General features: G+C 41.7%; 1 protein-coding gene across 1 annotated transcript; it reads right to left on the bottom strand.

The window, feature by feature from the left end:
- Positions 1-12027: 12027 nt before the first annotated feature.
- Positions 12028-13602, bottom strand: LOC136533640 (CASP-like protein 2A1). The gene is made up of 2 exons (XM_066526186.1): positions 13160-13602; positions 12028-12510 (listed from the first exon to the last, which is right to left on the bottom strand). Exons 1-2 carry the CDS (start codon positions 13505-13507, stop codon positions 12232-12234), a joined length of 627 nt encoding a protein of 208 aa, XP_066382283.1. The 5' UTR covers positions 13508-13602; the 3' UTR covers positions 12028-12231.
- Positions 13603-14026: the final 424 nt, after the last annotated feature.

Genomic DNA, 14026 nt, shown 5'->3' with positions numbered 1-14026 from the left:
ATCACATGTATTGAAACAAGGAAAAACAAGTGACTTTGTTACTTCTGTTTCAAGACCATGTTTCATGAGTTTGTGGCATTGTACTAGCTAACCATGTTTCACTAAAGTGTGTTGCACATGTTGCACTTGAGGGTTGCACCCTATTCATTTCCTAAAACAAACACACATGGAATATAATAATACGTTGCAATGTTTCAGAAGCATGTTTCAGATAATCTAAGCTCATGAATGGATGAATGATGCCCATGTTCATGAAATGCAAGTGCAAATGTGGAAGCCAAACACCTAGGGTGTTACACCATGGGTCAGCGGGGTCGACCCGTCAGTGAGCCAAAACAACGCACGGTGGTCGACCAGCGATTTCTCGCCAACGGCGAGATCTTCGGTGAAACCAACCTCACCTACATGATCTACTCATAGAGCTGCATCGACTAACATAGATGGTGGTAGCACAGATGCAACGGAGCATGCTCATCACCGGCCATGGCGACATGGCAGCGCTACGCGGAGGTGCGTCGGTCATCTCCGGCCACGGCAAGTCCAAGCGAGGAGCGCACGAGCACCACGGTGATGACTCAAACCTATCTAGCCTATCTAGGGTTCGGGTGGAAGCACTGGTGAGGGTGTCCACATGCGCGGCGATGTAGTAGTGGGAGCGCGATGGCGTTGTGCGTCGTGTTCCACGCCGGTGAGGCATCCATTCATGGTGAGGTCATGCCACTAGCTAGTCTACACCGTGACCAAGCTCTAACACGAGGAATCAAAAGCAATGCACATGCAAGCCAAGCAGCGGCGAGCTTGCCATGGAGGCGGCCATCGAAGCCGAGCTCTCTGGCAAGGATGGGAACGGCGATTTCATCCTCATCGTAGCTTGTCTGGCACTGCAAATGCATCGAGGAGGTAGAAGGGAACACAGTGAAGTTGGCTAGATGGAGGTAGCAATGGCATGGTAGAGCAGGCGCTAGGCAATGGCGGAGCGGCTTGGTTGCTCGGCGATGCTCGGCTCTCCACAGCGAGAGTGAGAAGGGTAGTGGAGAGGGAGAGAGTGAGCATGTGAGTGCGAAATGAGGTGCGCGGGCTCTCCTTAAGCATGCACCAGCACACCACGGCGAGGGCCCAACTTTGGCCAGCGGCGGCCACACGGCGGCCAGCAGCTGTGCCCGGTCGGCCACCATGGCACGCGACATGGTGTTCATCAGAGTCTGAATTCAAACCTGACGACGCAATTTCAATCCCTTCTAAATCCTAAACGGTGTCGAGTTAGCAAGTAATTCCTTAATAAAAGTTGGAGATCTACATACTAGCTCCAACTTTGCTTAAGTGATCAAAGTCTAATTCTCAATGGTTAGGAAAATACATCAGCACAAAATCAAGCATGTCAAACTGTAAACTCATCATGACTTAGAAAAATTTGAAGTATGGAAAAAGTGTGTTTTGCTCATTTTTGTGAGCACTAAATGACCAAGCTAGGCACTGAATTAGCTCATGACCCAAAAATAAAAGTTGTTGCTCTACCCAAATACTACAACTTTGCTTAAGTGTGCTTTGCCATGCAAAGACTCTGTGACATAGTTCAACCTAGGTCAAACATATCACTTTCAAATGATGACTTACACTACAACTATGACTTAGAGACCAAATTAGCCTTAGTCATGAATACCAAAGTTGTTCATAGTGACATTCTAAACATGTTTACGGTATTCCTAAGGTCACCCAAGCATTTCATATATTGGTTACATATAATACTTCCTAGGTCAACAAGCATTAAATCACTTAGGAGCTTAATTAGATAAAGTGATCTACATGAACATTGTTACATTAGTCATCCTAAGTGTAGCTAAGGTGCTTTAGTGACCAACATCAACCATTTACACTCATTCACACATGATCATAAGCATACATATATGGAAACATAAAATAACAAGGCAGGTTTCACATGTTTTAGTTGTATGTTTCACATGTAAAAGCTTATATATGAATGCTTGATGATTATGCTCATGCAATGCAAGTGAAATTATGCAAGCCTAACACCTAGGGTGTTACATTATCAGACCTTGCTTGACTAGTAGTTGCCTTCATGCCTTGTCATCCTCAGGTCCTCGTGTCAGCGGTAGTCTGTTGAGGGAGCGTTGATTCAGATACATTGGCTTGTCTCACCGCACGTTGTGTTGGGCATTCTTGGGTTGTGTTGCACTTGATACTTGATGTGGTTTGTGTGCGTCACCCATCAAGGTGATGGATTTGATACTCCTATTAAACTCCATTGGTTGGATGTTTGAACTTGATTCGGTAGCGAATCTATAGTTGTTGTTTGGCATTGATGTCTTGGATCAATCTCGCTATTCTCATACTCATGCACTATACTATGATTGGGAGATAAGGATGAGTTTTTAGGGGAGACTCTAATAAATTTCCACTACTTGAGGTCAATAAGGGATGAGGATTAGATTGGGAGCTTTCTATACTATGAGAGGGAGACCCAAGCTATACTATGAAAGGGAGACCCAAGATATGAGGATTCTAGATAAGGAATGCAGGATCACTCTAGCGACACTCTTAGCATAATGTGCTTAGTATATAGGGCATTCTTTCGAAATCTACTCCTCACATGGGTACAACTTATTGCTACTCATCCTATGACTAGCTCGAGCTTATATTTGCTTTAAAACTTCTCCAAAACCACCTTTCCAAAATTACTTGTCAACTTAGATGAGGAAGGATAAGAGTCCAGATAACTCTAGAGAAAAGAATTACCACAACTTAGGGTTTTAACCTATAGCATAGAACATACTTTTAACATTGAAGACTTGGGTGCGTAGCCATTGAGTCAATCGATTGCTAGGTATGAGGATTGTAATTGTAAGCTAATCAATTGCTCTGATACCTGGCCTGTTGCGAGTGCTGGAGCACAGTCATGCCCTATGATAGGGGGTTGTCGCTGCTACCACGAGGCCCCCTAGAGAGTGGCATTGCACCTCCTCTTCAGGATCTTGTGATGGGTTACACTAACATACCCAATACGAAGCATCTCGAAGCACTCACTAGACCACCAATCCAGTCTTCAACACACAAGGTTCCACTTTTGAATTAAAAAATTAGAAAGTAGTAGTTTAATCATATTAACAAAAGAACCACTATTTGAGTCTAGGTTACACTTCATCACTTGTCTTTACATCGGATTACACACAACTCATCTTGGAGAATCCCCAATCCAAGGTTTTCTAACCTTGCAATGGGTTGAGCGCAACTCAAGCAATTGACTTTCACACCTACAAAACAACTTAATGTCAGCACCATGAGTACATTTTGTACTCATAGGACTTAATTCCAACACATAAATATTCGGTGGATGTAGGGGTGTATCAGGCATTTATACATTTGCAAAAAATCATATGGCGTTTCTTAGATGACATGCTATGAACTCATTTTAAGGTATTAACATTTAGCATGGTATGATATCTAGAAAGTATTCAACGTATATAAGCCATAACATCAACATGTTCCATCATTACACTATCATGGGCATAAAAACTAAGAACAACCATAAGGGGTCCGTCCCAAGGGAAATACAGGACTAACCACCATACTCCGGGCCCAAAAGTAAGGGTTGCCTCATGATCTCCAACCTTTCCCTAAATTGGCTCGAGTATCCTATGAAAGGTTCGACTAGTGCCCGGTTAATGCTACCACCATATAACCAGTGCCACCTTCATGCTAGTCTCACGGATAAACTGGTCATGAGTAGTTACTAGGCTTGCCGTCCCCATATGCAACATGTGGTTTGTACGGTGGTCACTTAGACTTAAATATCCCAATACACGGTCCTCAACTACTCCACAAGCTACATCACTTGAGATCCCACACTCATGGTGACCTATCCCTCGCTTGAGCAAGAATTACCAAGTTGATCATCAAGTTCATATTTCAAGATTAGGTTGGGTCCTTAGTCAAGATTAAGGAAAGAAGACAAGTTGTAACCCTCATTCATTTTAGTGGATAATTAACCCGGTGTAGCATCCTACACGTGCAAGTATGAGTTCCCTTCTCATACTTGACTTCTACCTTTATCTAAGCAAGTAAGCAATTAAGCATTACCAAACCCATTGATTAGATGAAGGCTCTAAGTAATTAGTGAGTAGTTCTAACTTAGTGAATCATCATTAAATTGATTAGCCAAATCTACATGAAATGCATAACACCCTAGTGTTAAGCTTTGCATTTGGCACTTGTATTTCATGAGCACAAGCATCATCCAAGCATTCATGAACATGAGCATATGAAATTTCATCTCATTCTTATACCTTATCAAATGAAATGTTGATTTTATACTTATGCTTATGCTTGCAATCATGTATGACCAATGTATGAGATGGTTGTAAGGTCATGAAAACATCTTATACACATCTAGAATGATAATTGGAACAATGTTTATATTCATGACTTAAGCCAATTTTGCTTTTAAGTGTTTGTTTACTATGAAATGCCATTTTCATGATGCTAGTTTGACTAAAGTTGAACAATATCTTAGAGTGTTTGCATGGCTATGTGACCTAAATAAAAGTTGTAGTTCACATCATGGGTAACAAACTTTATTTAAGGGTCATGAGCTAATTCAGTGTCTAACATGGTCAAATAGAGCTCACAAGTATCAAAAAATGCTATTTTCAAAACTTTTTCTAAGTGTTGAAGCTGTTTTCAGTTTTAAAGTACCTCACTTTGGAGCCTTGTAGTTTGAAAACAGTTGGGAATTAGGCCAAACTCGCTTAATCATTTTTGTAGTACTCACATAACGCTACAATTTCTATTTATGAAGTTTTTGCTAAATCACCATGGATTAAGAGATTTAGGAGCTCAAAGTAGCGCTGTCAAACGGACTGAATTGGCTGACATCATGGCTGACCGACCACAGGCCGTGGATGCCACATGGCGTGCACACACCGAGGCTGGGCCACATTGTGGCCAAGCGCGCGTTGAAGAGGCCGCTGCATGTCCTTGCCCTCACTCACTTCCCTCACTCGCTCTTGCTCCATCTCTCTCGCTCTCGCGCCCACAGCAGCAAAGCCGAGAGCTGCCATTGCCATTGCCGAGCTCTGCAGCGCTCGCACACCAACCGCACCACACACCATCCAATCCATCTCGCTCACAGCTCTACCATCATCTCCTCTACCTCCCTGAGCCGCCATTGCCACCGTTAGAGCCCAGGTAATGCAACATTTTACGTCATTATCGCCGCCATGGTCATAGAGTACTACCAAGCTCCGAGCTCGCCGTGGCCAGCCCTATCCACTGCTCCTCCAATTTCTCTCTCTCTCTCTCTTGATTCATCTTTGTCATAGGTCCAAGAAGCTATAGCCGTAGCTTGTTGAGTCGCTCCCATGTCGTAGGTGCTAGAACGTGAGCCGCACCGTCGTGAGCCGAGAGCGCCACCGCCATGCATGTCACCATGGTCGCGCCTGTCCGGTCATCGTTCTCTCTCGCAGTTAGGCGTTAGGATTTAACATTAGGACGGCGGAGCTCGTAGGGAATATGGATGCACGCTTGCGTCACCTTTCCCGTCGGAACATCACCATGCCGCCACCATGCTAGCACCGTCGTGCCACCATGCACGTGGCCATGCTTCACCACCGCTCCACCATCGCCCTAACCTAACCCTAGAGCTCCACTAGGAACTGCTGATGTTGTAGCCACGCTCGCCTAGACATGCCGTTGTCGGAGACGATGAGTTCACCATCGTGCGCCGCCGTTGAGCCACCATGCTCGCTGGCGAGGTCACTTCAATGATCCTTTGAGCAAACTGAGGGTACCTATAGGTGCGGAATAGTATGGGGAACATGTTGGTGCCGACCTCGTCGCTGGTGACCTCGCCGTCGGCGAGCTTTTCGTCGGTCAAGCCGGTGCTCTGCTCTATCTCTCCGTCACATGGGGCCGAGTTGACCACGGGACCAGTCATCAGTCGCAGCAGGGTGTATACACCAGGTGCACCTAGCTGTAGCGCCCAATTTGAAATTTGATTTTCTGTATTAATTTTTTTCATAGATTTAGTTACAAACTTCAAAAATTCATATTTAGATCTAGGAGTGTCTAAATAGGGTGAACCAAATTTTGTTAGATTCATAATGAAGTGAACTATTTGACAAAAATATGAAATATACTATTTAGGGTACTTTTCTAGGAGAATTAAATTGAGCAAGATAAGTGCTTTTAAAATAGTTTCTAGCTTATAAATTGCATAACTTGAGCTAGGAAGGTGATAAAATTGTGATCCCAATTTTTATATTCTTGTGTTGACATGCTCGAGCTAGGAAAAATATTAAAACTACATTAAACATACTTGTAATATGGTCTTCATATTTAATCCTAATTAATTGCTATTTTCTAGTGAAATTAAATGGGGTAAAAATACATAACATATGATCATGCAAATTTTTACACAGTATTATCAGGCTAGGAGGAAAGTAAGAAAAATATTAAATCTTTTGCTTGACACTTTTCACTATGCTAAACTATTTTTGCTAAAATAAGCATATGTAACATGTGATTTTTGTAGAGGTAGCTATACTTATCCAAATGGCACAAAATTTGTACAGTAGACTATTAGGGTCATGTGTAGCCTACTGTAATTTTTTTAAAATTTATGGAGCAAGGAAATATCTATCCTTTAAATCACCTTATTATCTAAGGAAATTAATAAATGAATATAAATAAATTAGTTATGTTTAACCATGATGTTTTTGTGGTGCTTATGATGCATATGATCTATTGATGTTATTAGTTAGGCTTAGAAGTAATTGGTTGTATGCAACTAGTTAATTATTGTTTTATAATTCAACTAGATGACTACATGTGTAGTTTCTGTTGTAATAATAATTTTATGATGATAATGACCTTTTATGTGAAACTTGTTAATAACAAAGTTGTACATAATTTACTTATCTACCTTGTGTTAAATTTTCATAATCATAGGTTTTATGGTCTAAGAATTATAGCTATTAGAATTCTGCTATCATAAATGCTTGCTCTCTAGATAGATCTGAATGATTGAATTGCTTGACCTAGATAACTACTGAATCACATTAAGATGATTAAAATAAAGTTGTAGGCAATTTCATAAGATTTCTAGAAAGTCCACAACCATATAATCGTTTTGTGTATAACTCCAGTTATGGTCAAAACAAGTGGCTGTTGTCTTGTAGTCCAGAAAATAATTTATAGAAGTGTTTGTTTAAGTTACTAGAGAAGAGATATGCACCCACTCAGTAAAAGAAAATACAACTTGTTATCATCGTAATGCAATACTACTAAGAACACTTATGAGGATTCATTCATCACACCATATCATATCATATATGTTATTATATATGTATCCATGATATCTTATTTTATACTCATGCATATAGGATCATCCGAAGGGATAACTCTTTTGGAGTTCAACGAAGAAGAAGAGGAGGTACAATAGGAGACACCTCAGGCCATAGCTCCAGAAGGAGAGGAGCAAATGCTTGAGGACCTCCCTAAGTGTCTAGATCATAGGCCAACCTCTTTCCTCAAAGGCAAGCCCCGAAGCATTCTAAGTCTCCCATGTTTTATAAAATATCACTTGAGTCTTTTATGTTTGATGCATTAGATGATAAGAGTTGAATTGAAACCACTTCATGCATAGAACTACCTTGTCTAGATATATACACCTTTAACCCTATGTAGGTCCGAGAACGAATATAAGCTTAGCCATGCTTAGACCGGTAGAAGTCAGGTGATTTCTGGTCACTTGCGAGATATAGGTGGTTACCGAAGCACGGTTGGCTATATTTGCTATCGTGGAATAGAACCATGGGGTAATGTAACTAGAGGCCAGGCGGAGTCTATGTGTAGGTTGATTCATGTGATTCCGTCTGTGCCGGTTAAGGACCGTACCGTTGTTGGCACTTCTGACAAGATTAAACGCATGCCTCTCAATTAGCTGGCTTGATAACTCATTCTGACCATGAAGCTGAGTAGCTCAACTTAGGTTGGCCCCGTTATGTAAAAGTGCGCACTCTAGATGGTAGTAAGGATGTGCGGGGAGCTAGATGTGAGCCTAAGGGCAGGCCGAGCCTAAACGTCCTGGCAGCTGATCGTCCCTGATTGTGCGGCGCTAGGCGAACCCACGAAATGTGGACCTGAGTTGTACCAAAGATGACCAAAGGTGACCGTTGATCTGGTCTGTCTGGGTTTGTGTTAGGAATAAATTCTCAGCTGGTTAAAATTGATTCGAATCATCGTCTCTCCCAGACAGTGAGAAACTTGACTAGCCCCAATATCGTAGTAACTGTATTATGGAATGATGGTTATGATGAACATGGGATTATTATATGGGCTATGGTTACTAATGTATGATACTAAATGATATACCAAATGTTTGGCATAGGCTAGTTGATAATCTAGAGATGAATAGCTATAATTAACTTGATGACTAAATTATAACTGTATACTTGAATTGGTAAGCTTTTTATGTAAAATATTATCAAGCTAGCTCCACTCATAAAGCCTTGCATAATTCTTGGAGTCACTTTATTTTTGGTTTATGACGGGTAAGTCTAGTTGTGTACCTTCTCGTACTCAGGGTCTTATTTCAATTGTTGCAGATGGTACATTTTATCATAGCTATTGCACGAACTATTTATGTCCCGCCGTGGACGAAGAGTAAGCCTTGGGCAGGCATCTCTTATTAATTCCTCTCTTATGCTTTTGTGGAAGTGTGATCGTGAGCTGGCACTATATTTAAACAATGTTGTAGATGTTGGTTTCAAACTTTTAATTTGCTTCTACTACTATCTTACCTGAACGTGGCTTGTAATAACCTTAATTTATACTCTGATAGATGAACTGTATTTGTGAACTTTATGTAACATATGACATGTATGTTGAATCATGTACGATCTTGGTTATATGTTGGTTGAATCAAGACCCTTCGCGGTACTCGACGGACTACCGAGTTTATTTGGGCTCAAGTATGATAGTGCGACCGCTTGCGGACTACCATTGTACTCGTGCTATTTTAAATTTTAAATTTCTAAATCTGTGCACTTACATCAATATTGATATAATGTTTGTGTTCATCCTAGTTCATATGAAAAAATTATGAATTACACCCTGTTCACTTGAACTTATCAGTTATAGTATAGTTTTTTCTCTTACAACAAAACAGCTTCTTCCGACTTAGCAGCCACAGAAACCATCAGCCGAACAACATAATTTTTTGTTGCAATCATCAACCGAGGCAAATATCTTAAGACGTCCGCCTCCATAAATTGATTAACGGAGGCGGATGCTTAGAACGATCGCGTCCAAAAAAAATAATCGATTAAAGGAGGCGACTTAAGTTGTCCACCTCCATTAATCTAGCATTAACGGAGGCGGACTTCTAATGCTACTGCCTCCGTTAAACATTAACTGAGGTGGGCACTTGGCCGGTGGCCCTGCCACCGATTAACGGGGGCAGTCATCCAGCCCGGCCGTCTCGGATAATAAAATAGCACTGTCTCGCAAAATCTTTTCTATACTAGTGCTTCTTTGTGCACTATATTATAATTAGATTTTCAAAGATGGCTCCTAAAATACGGACACTATATTCTTTGAGTGGTCTAATAACTGATTACGAGAACCAATTTATATTAAAAACAATCCACTCCAGCTATTTGTTTACAACATACATTAATATGTAATGTAAAGGGTAAAGTCCAATTTATAACCTTGAACTCTCGTCAATGTCCGGATTTCAACCTCGAACTCCAAAACTGGATAACTTTGGCTCTCAAACTCTTGAAACCGTTTAACTTTCAACCCTGGGCTGGTTTCTAGACGGTTTTGGTATATGAATAGTAACTTTTGATATTTTCGGGAGGCGTTAAAATTTTATATTATTTTTTTGAGCATCTTAACGTCCTCAAATGAAAAAACTCAAAACTACAAAGTTGTAGATCTCGTTGAAAGCTACAACTTTGGTATAAAAAGTATTTTCATTTAACTCCATACAAATAATATATTAGTGCTCTAATGCGGCAAGTGCCAGTAGACGATTATTATGGTGCTAAAATTTTATATTATTTTTTCGAGCGCCTTACTATCCTCAAATGAAAAAAAAAATAAAACTATAAAGTTGTAGATCTCATCGAGGTCTACAATTTACATATAAAAATTATCTTCATCCGACATCGTATTAAAGCGTTTTCTCTTTTTTGAAATTTCAGTCTCGTCACGAGACAAAACAATTTTATCGCGTGACGAGACTTAAATTTTGAAAAAGAGAAAACCCTTAAATACGATGTCGGATGAAGATAATTTTTATATATAAATTGTAGACCTCGATGAGATCTACAACTTTATAGTTTTAATTTTTTTCATTTGAGGACAGTAAGATGTTCGAAAAAATAATATAAAATTTCAGCACCATAATAATCGCCTACTGGCGCTTGCCGTATTAGAGCACTAATATATTATTTGTATGGAGTTAAATGAAAATACTTTTTATACCAAAGTTGTAGCTCTCAACCAGATCTACAACTTTGTAGTTTTGAGTTTTTTGATTTGAGGACGTTAAGATGCTTAAAAAAATAATATAAAATTTCAACGCCTCTCGAAAATATCAAAAGCTACTGTTCATACATCAAAACCGCCCAGAAATCAGCCTAGGGTTAAGTTGAACGGTTTTAAGAGTTTGAGGGCCAAAATTATCCGATTTTTGAGTTCGAGGTTGAAATCCAGACTTTGGTGAGAGTTCAAGGTTGTAAATTGGACTTTACACTAATGTAAATATGTAATAATGCAAATTGGGATGGACTCAAGTGGTACTGGTAGCAGCAATACATCATTGACCCAAGAACTTCTGTACATGAGTTCTCACATACTTTTACCATATGAAATGCTCCTGCACAGGTTTCAACTACTTCGGTATCTCTTAATTATACTGGCACAATTCATTGCGATCTCTTAATTATATTGGTACAACTCATAAAGGGCGCGGCACTGGTTTTCTAGTTAATATTAATCTGGTGTCATAAATATTGATGTTTTTAATATATATTTTGTTTGATCTATCAAATCGTTTGACTTAAGAATTCTAATATGATTTAATCTAGGACATAGAAATACTATTTATGATAATAAAGTTATTATTATGACAATAAAATTTGATTATAAATTAGTAACTTTCTATTTCTATAGGATCTGTTTGACCAGCTCTAGCTCTAGAAAATCCTAGAACTAGATCTCTACAAACAGGGCTATAGTCAAGAATTGATGACTACTACTATATTATTGATTAATAAAAATTGTAAAGTTTGAAAAGTACGTGAGTAAAAACAGCAACAACAAAGAAAACTGGATTTGAGTGAAAAATGAGTAACTACGAAGAATTTTGGTTATTCGTGTGAAAAGTTACACCCAACCTGAGATGCTACCGCAAAGTCCAAGGAGTAATCCTTAAATCCTTAAAGATGACATATTGCTAGGCGAATTGTTGCTTTCTTAGCGGGAAAGTGACTAAGGGTGTTTGGATCATGGACTAAAATTTAAAAGGTGTCACATGAGGATGTCGTACGGGGTGTTCGGATACTAATAAAAAATAAATTATAGAATCTGTCAATAATTCACGAGACGAATTTATTAAACCTAATTAATCCAGCATTAGCACATGTTACTGTAGCACCACATTATCAAATCATAGACTAATTAGATTTAAAAGATTCGTCTCGTAAATTAGTCGCAAACTGTGCAATTAGTTGTGTAATTAGTTTATATTTAATACTGCACGTATGTGTCAAATATAAAGGAACCAAACACCCCCTCATACGGCACAAATTGAAGGCCCACCAACAGGAGCAGGAGTTGAAGCTGCAACAATTTTGCTATAATTTCATACCCAGACGATTTCTCGTTTGTTTGTTACAAACATTCGTCAGATTGTTGTCCACAGAAAGATGTTGCCATAACGACATGCACAGAAACTACGCCTGTAGTATTAGGATCAATCCATCCAGCACACACAAGAACGATGCAAGCTATATATAATATATTACCCAGTCAAGCACAATTTAGCAGCAGCAGCACTGTACTAAGCATATGTAGCAGCAAACAACTACTATGAACGATGTATATATATAATATATAAGCCCTTATTACTTGATCGCCTACACGTAATAGAGATTTGCAACCACGTCTTCCTCCAGAGCTTCCATGGATGGATGGCCGGCGGCTTCAGCGTGGGTATGCGGCAATCTCGACGCCCTTGCTGCCGAGCGCCGAAGACGGAGGCGCCTCGTAGGCGCTGAAGAGGCGGTACGAGGAGATGAGGGAGAGGAGGATGAAACAGAGCACGGTGCCGAAGGTGATGGCGACAGAGGTGCGCGCCTGACGGCAGAAGCTGCCGAAAACGCCACACGCCTCGCTCCACGTCACGTCCTTGTCGCCGTTGTAGGCGAGGTACAGCAGCTCCGCCGCCGCCGCACCTGCCGCTAGGATCAGGTACGTGAACACCTGCAGGATAAACATGCCATGGATCAATCTCATTCTCTCACCAGTATTATGGTCATCGAGTCCTCTTTTGCAGGGGTCTCAAAGCAAGCACAGGATCTGACAGCATTCACTGCTGAAATTATGAAATTAACAGCAGGCATGAAGGACTGAATCAAGTGTGCAGTTATTTGCGTAATGGATGCTTCTTGAAACACTGAGGCACGAAAAAATGGATGTAAAGAGAAATCAAACAAATCCAAAGCTGATTTCTGTCTGATGTGTTAATTTGTTTGTTCAGGCACGAGTTTCGCACGAGTTCTGTAGAAGGAACAGATCCTCTAAAATCCCCTCGCACGATGCACCTCTTTCCAGAGTCCAAGAGAGCGGAAACTACAGCCGAATGTAACACATAATCTTGATGGAAGGAGAGCACCAACATCATCAAAGTAATCAGTCTTGATTATTGCAGGAGTAAGTCACGACAACAAGAATATACCAAGAACGTGAAGAATAAATTTTTGTACCATTATATTACTCATAAAATTCGTCACGTGATGTTGGCAGAAAAAGAACAAGAAAAAAGACATTCTTTGAAGCATTCTCAACATGCTACTACAACCGTGAGAAAATTGAAGTGTGAGTAGAGTAGAGACGGAAGGCAAGAACGGACCTGGTCGAGGAGGAAGACGACCCAGGAGCGCGACACGGTGGCGGGCCTCGGCACGGCCGTGTAGAACGCGGACACCAGCGAGTAGGCGGCGCAGAGGCCGTTGGCGTAGACGAGGTACTTGAAGCCCCCCAGGTCGGAGTAGGCGACGGTGCCGTACTCGTTGCTCTGCTGGTCACGGAGCATGACGGTCATGGCGGCCACGCACAGCCCCAGCGGGGCCGCGCGCAGGAGAGTCTCAAAGGGCCGCACCCGCGCCGCCGCCGCCTCCCCCGCCGGCGCTGCGTCCGGCGCCCCGGCTCCTCCGACTCCGCCCACGACCGCCGCCTTCTCCTCCGCCATCTTGGACATCTTTGTATCTCTTCTGCCTTTTCTCTCTACTAGGAAGAAGACGAGTGCAGACAGGGGCGCGGTTCAGTTCTCTCTCTACTAGCAGAATGGGAGGGGAGATAGTGTAGTGCATTTAAGGAGGGAAGAGTAGGGGAGATGGTTGCAGCGCAGTGAGGGGCTTGAATGCGGGGAGTTAATGTCGCGCGCGGTTGGCAGGGCCGTATGGGGGCGATGGATGGATGGATTCCGTTGATCCCTATGCGACTGGTGGCACGGCGCCCGGCCACGCCGTGCGTGCGTCGCGTTCTTGCTGCCTTGCACGCCGCGCCTACCCGTCGGCATTGGCCGCGGCCGCGTATGCCGCATGCGCCCGACGTGCGCGGCTGGGCTGTGCCGCGTGATCGCCTGGCGGCCTGGGTCTGCTGGGGCCGGTCTGCCGCCTGTTCGGTGGCATGTTCGTGGCTGGTTGATAAAAAAGTACTAACTGATATGTTTAAGAGAAAAATATTATTTTGGTTGGATATTTATAATCGTTTACGA

Source organism: Miscanthus floridulus, unplaced genomic scaffold, assembly GCF_019320115.1.
Source record: "Miscanthus floridulus cultivar M001 unplaced genomic scaffold, ASM1932011v1 os_1023_1_2, whole genome shotgun sequence".
Lineage (NCBI taxonomy): Eukaryota > Viridiplantae > Streptophyta > Magnoliopsida > Poales > Poaceae > Miscanthus > Miscanthus floridulus.
This window is presented reverse-complemented; position numbering and strand designations above follow the sequence as displayed.